Source organism: Cyprinodon variegatus, unplaced genomic scaffold (assembly GCF_000732505.1).
Source record: "Cyprinodon variegatus isolate N-32 unplaced genomic scaffold, C_variegatus-1.0 Scaffold11, whole genome shotgun sequence".
Lineage (NCBI taxonomy): Eukaryota > Metazoa > Chordata > Actinopteri > Cyprinodontiformes > Cyprinodontidae > Cyprinodon > Cyprinodon variegatus.
Window position 1 is genome coordinate 1457769 of NW_015150464.1, and position 4488 is coordinate 1462256.

The window sequence follows — 4488 nt, forward strand, 5'->3', positions numbered from 1 at the left end:
TATGTATAAAATAAAATAAAAAATAAAAGCATCCAGCTTGGTAACCCTATGAATCAGGGAAAATGCAATTAATCTGGAATTCATCAATAATAAATAAATAACAAAGTAGGCATTAATACGCACAGAGTAGATCACACTGTGTCACCATTTTATTTACCGTTATTTCCTAACAAGTAAGGAAAATAGATCAATTACCAATCAAAAGAGAATATTGAAAACATGTAAAATTAAGATCTATTTTAGATTTTTGAACAGCAAACATTTGTGAAGGTTACATTTAATCCCTCGACCCTCAAAGGCTTCGCATCTGACTAAACCCGGGGCCGTTTGAGGCTCTCAGAATGAAGATGTACGTCCTCTAACTTTTACACAACAACCGAAAAAAAGCAGGCCAAAGTAGACAGCTGTTTAAAGTCAAACCTGCAGAATGCAATCGATGCAAATGTTTGAAGCTATTTTAACTGATAAGTTATGATTAAAATCTAAAAATGAAAAAGGCTTTAACTTATAAACACTATATATATATATATATATATATATATATATATATATATATATATCATTCATCAACAATGTTACCCTTTTTTTTTGGTTTCATTTTTATCTTATTGTAGGACCAGAAAAATTGAGTGACTCACTGAAAAGCAGAATTGTGCGCAACAGTTTTTTTAAATTAGCAAAATAAAGCAGAAGTGAGCAAAACTCTGTTTACTTAGGAATAAAGACCAATTTACGTGTTTCAATAATAAATTTTTCATTAATATATTGTTTGTTTTGTTTATTGTAAACACTTTTTTCCAGATTTTTGGAGCCTCTTTAAGTTCCTTTAATGTTAAATTTTTGGTCCCTATTTCTCTTACATCTTTGGGTTTAAAAAAACCTGTTGAATGTTAGAATTTTTTTCTTATTTTGTATGATGAAGATTTACACGGATCAGTAATTTGTTGATTTAAAAACAACTTTACACTAAAAAATTTGGAGCCCAAGAGGTAAAATATATAATATGAACAAAGACCTCATAAATCCCTTTGAAACATATAACTGATGTTATAGAACGGCTGGTTTTTAGACTCTAATTACAGTCTGGTTAAAAACGAGGCTTCCCATCCCAGTAATGCTTATTTTAGGGATTATAATCTACTCTTTGTGTTTGTTTCCTAATTTGTGACATTCATCCTGTAATACTTTTAATAATTAAACTAACAGTGATCCAACATTTAGTTGTTTAAAATATTTAAGGAAAAAGAAACAGGAAAAGTATTAATGTCTGATCATTTAATAGATGTTTTTTGTGTGTCTTTCAGCCATAAAGAAGCTGTAGAGATGATAAAGTGCATAAAGAGTGGTTATTTAAGAATAAGAGACACCAAATTTCAAATATGTTCCTTAAATATTCTTTGCAGACATCTATGCAGCAGGCTGTTAACAAATAAACAAAACAAGGGAAAAAACAAAAAATACAAAAGTGTGTCAGAGGGCAAACTGATAAACTTTAAACTTTCTACTCTATGGGCCTGATCTTCAGAAAAAAACAAGCAAACGTATTTGTAGAGCTGATCTTCACAGAAGGTGCAGAGCGATTTGTGTTTTTTTTATTTACCAGACCGTTTGTGAAAACCCTTCCTTTGCATGGATGGATATGCAGATACGATTCTTTTGACCAACAGGGCACATCATGAGGTGGAGGATATGCAAAAGTAAACATTTACCAACTGCAGAGCAATTTTCCAAATCAGAAACTGAACTTGTTTGCATTTTTTTAGTATTTCTGAATGTCAGGTGCAAAAATATCTGTGGCCTTCGTGGCGGAAAATGATGGAGGAATATTCTCAGGGTACATAAACATTTTTGAAAAATAACAACAGTAAACTAATAATAGTTAAGAAATAAAACATCTATTCAGGTGGGAACAAATTAATGCAGCAGGATGGGAAACTATCTTAATGCGATTAAACCAAATTGAAAAAAATGGCTACGCTTAAATATTGTGGCATGTTTATATACAGAAGAGGGGGGGGGGCAGTGTGCATCTTTTTGTGACGGATTTTTAAACAACCATGTTCAAATCATGCCTACATTTAAAAAAAGGAAAAAAAAAAGAAAAGAAAAGAAAGAAAAAAAGAAAAAAAAAAGAAAAACTGCTTTTAATAAAATTATATTTGACAACAAATAATGAAAATATAACATGATCCTGTTCAATTACGAGTAAACTATAGCAACAAGAAGCAAAGAGCCCAAAAGTGAAAAATAATCAATATTTACACTGGAAAAACTATCTAGAAATAAGTAAAAATGTCTTAAATGAAGTGTATTTACCTTTAATTTGAGTGGGTAAATGAGATAGTTTGCCAATGGAATGAGTACTGTTACTCTTAAAATAAGATAATTCGATAAAATGCGCTTGAAAAAAGACTATTCAATTGTTTTCTTATTTCAAATCTAAATAATCTTGTTTCATTGGCAAAATGTCTCTTTTATCTCCTCAATTCAACAAATGCACTTATTTTAAGAAAAAATTACTTATCTAGATTTCCATTTTTTCCAGTTTACGTTTCTTTGCTGTTGACACTTTGAAATAGCAACAGGTTTCACTATAAATACTATCTAGTATTATCATTAACATTTGTTTTTATTATTAATTATCATTATTATCTCCATCTGTATGCCTAAGAACCTCATCTTTCTTTTAGAGCTGCTCTCAAACTGCCTGTAGAACACCCAATCAGCACACTTTCATGGGCAGAACCAAAGCAGTTTGTACGTCTGATGCCCACTTATTATAAAAACTAAAATAAATTTGCAATTTAGAGCCTTTTATTTGGACACTGCTGATATCTTTCCATCCTGGCATCTAGGTAACAAATGCAAAACGTCCATTAAAGTGAAGACCTGCAAACCGTGATCAAAGATCCTTCCTCTGAGCTGCAGCTGGACTTTCTAACCACCCAAACAAATTTAATATGTTCTTTCCAACCCTGCTTTTATCTGCAGAGTTGTTTCAAATCTTGTAAATCGTGCTTTTCTTTTTTATGCACATGCATACATGCTTAAGTTGTTCATGTCTTAAATTATCCAACACAGCTGCACATCTCTTTAAATCTGCGTTTCTTAGCTCTAATGGCTGTGTTGTAAATTTGCCCTCACTGTACAGTTTCTAATTGTTTCAATTTTCAATTTCTAATGCTTATTTTTGTTGTTTTTATATATATATTTCTTTTTTTAATACATGCAGACCACCGTTTATCACACAACAGTAATAACACTGAATAATCTGCTGTGTTTCTAGACTTGAGAGTTGATTTAAATAATTGTAAAACCTAGAAATAATGCTTTGTATTTTTTCCCTGATTAGAACAGAGCGATATAATCAAAGAGGGTGTACTTTCACTTCATGAGTGGAAGGGACCATATCTTTAAACTCTTTTAAATAACTGAAACTTGACTTTAAAGCCATTGTCCCAGTTTCACAGCACAACCAAATACACAAATTAGCAGAGCATTTATCTTTGCAAAACTTTTTTTTTTGATTAACAATCGGGGTCAGAACTTCCTCAAACTAAAATGTCAAAGTTCCCAAAACACAAAACAGAACAACGCTGTTCAAACACTTACAGGTCTGTGCATCAAAAGCTTTCAAGTATGTGTGAGATATTTCAGTCAAAGTGAAGATAGAATGTGTGATAAATATAACTCTGTCAGGTTTCTGAGTTTTTACACAAAAGACCCAGTCAGTAAGAGAAGCAGACTACCTTCTAAAGGAATTGAAAAACTGAGCCGTCCCCTAAAACATGCCCTGCTGTTCAGCATGCTGCTGCTAAACTCCTCAGACCTCAAAATGGTACGAGAGCTTCCAGAGAAATGCTGCCTCAGTGCTTTGAACGCACACATGCGTACAGCGAGTCTGGCCTCACCTCAAACTCCTGCTCCGTCCCGCTGCTCAGGCTGAAGTTGCTGTGGGTGCTGAGCCTGTTGCTCTCAGTGCCTGATAAAAGAAATGAAAACAAGTTCATGTAGAAAGAAAACACGTGATTTCCAGTTTCTCTGAGGTTAGAGCTTGTGGTGAATGATGTTGTAAGACCCCTGCGAGACGAATGTCTGTTTTAGTCTATGGCTGCAGTTGTTAAATTGAGCTGCACTCGACACTAAAGTAAAGACCTGTCAATCTGAAAATATTTCAGTCTAAATTCCTAAATGCTGTCAAGTTTCAACAAAATGAATACCAAAAAGCAGCTTTAAAAAAAAAATTGTCATGTAACTTTAACTGCAGGTGTTTAGTGTCATTTTATTTCGTCGTGTTTTTAATGAAAAAATATTCTAGAACAAGCAATATCAGTAATAACTGAGGACAAACTATGTCTATGTCTTTATTCACCCTTAAAAATAAAATTAAAATAATATTGCTTGTCAGGTTCATTCAATGATGATTATAAAGTTCAAGGAATATTACACCCAAAACATGATTAGCCTTCATTTTCTACTCACCCCCAT

General features: G+C 32.6%; 1 protein-coding gene across 2 annotated transcripts in view; it reads right to left on the bottom strand.

Moving 5' to 3' along the window:
- pik3ap1 (phosphoinositide-3-kinase adaptor protein 1) overlaps window positions 1–4488 on the bottom strand; it is a 30434-nt gene that overhangs the window by 7460 nt on the left and 18486 nt on the right. For both annotated transcript variants that reach the window (XM_015380191.1, XM_015380182.1), the window contains exon 15: window positions 3912–3982. In XM_015380191.1, the coding sequence (XP_015235677.1) occupies window positions 3912–3982 (71 nt within the window). The remainder of the gene's footprint in view (window positions 1–3911; window positions 3983–4488) is intronic.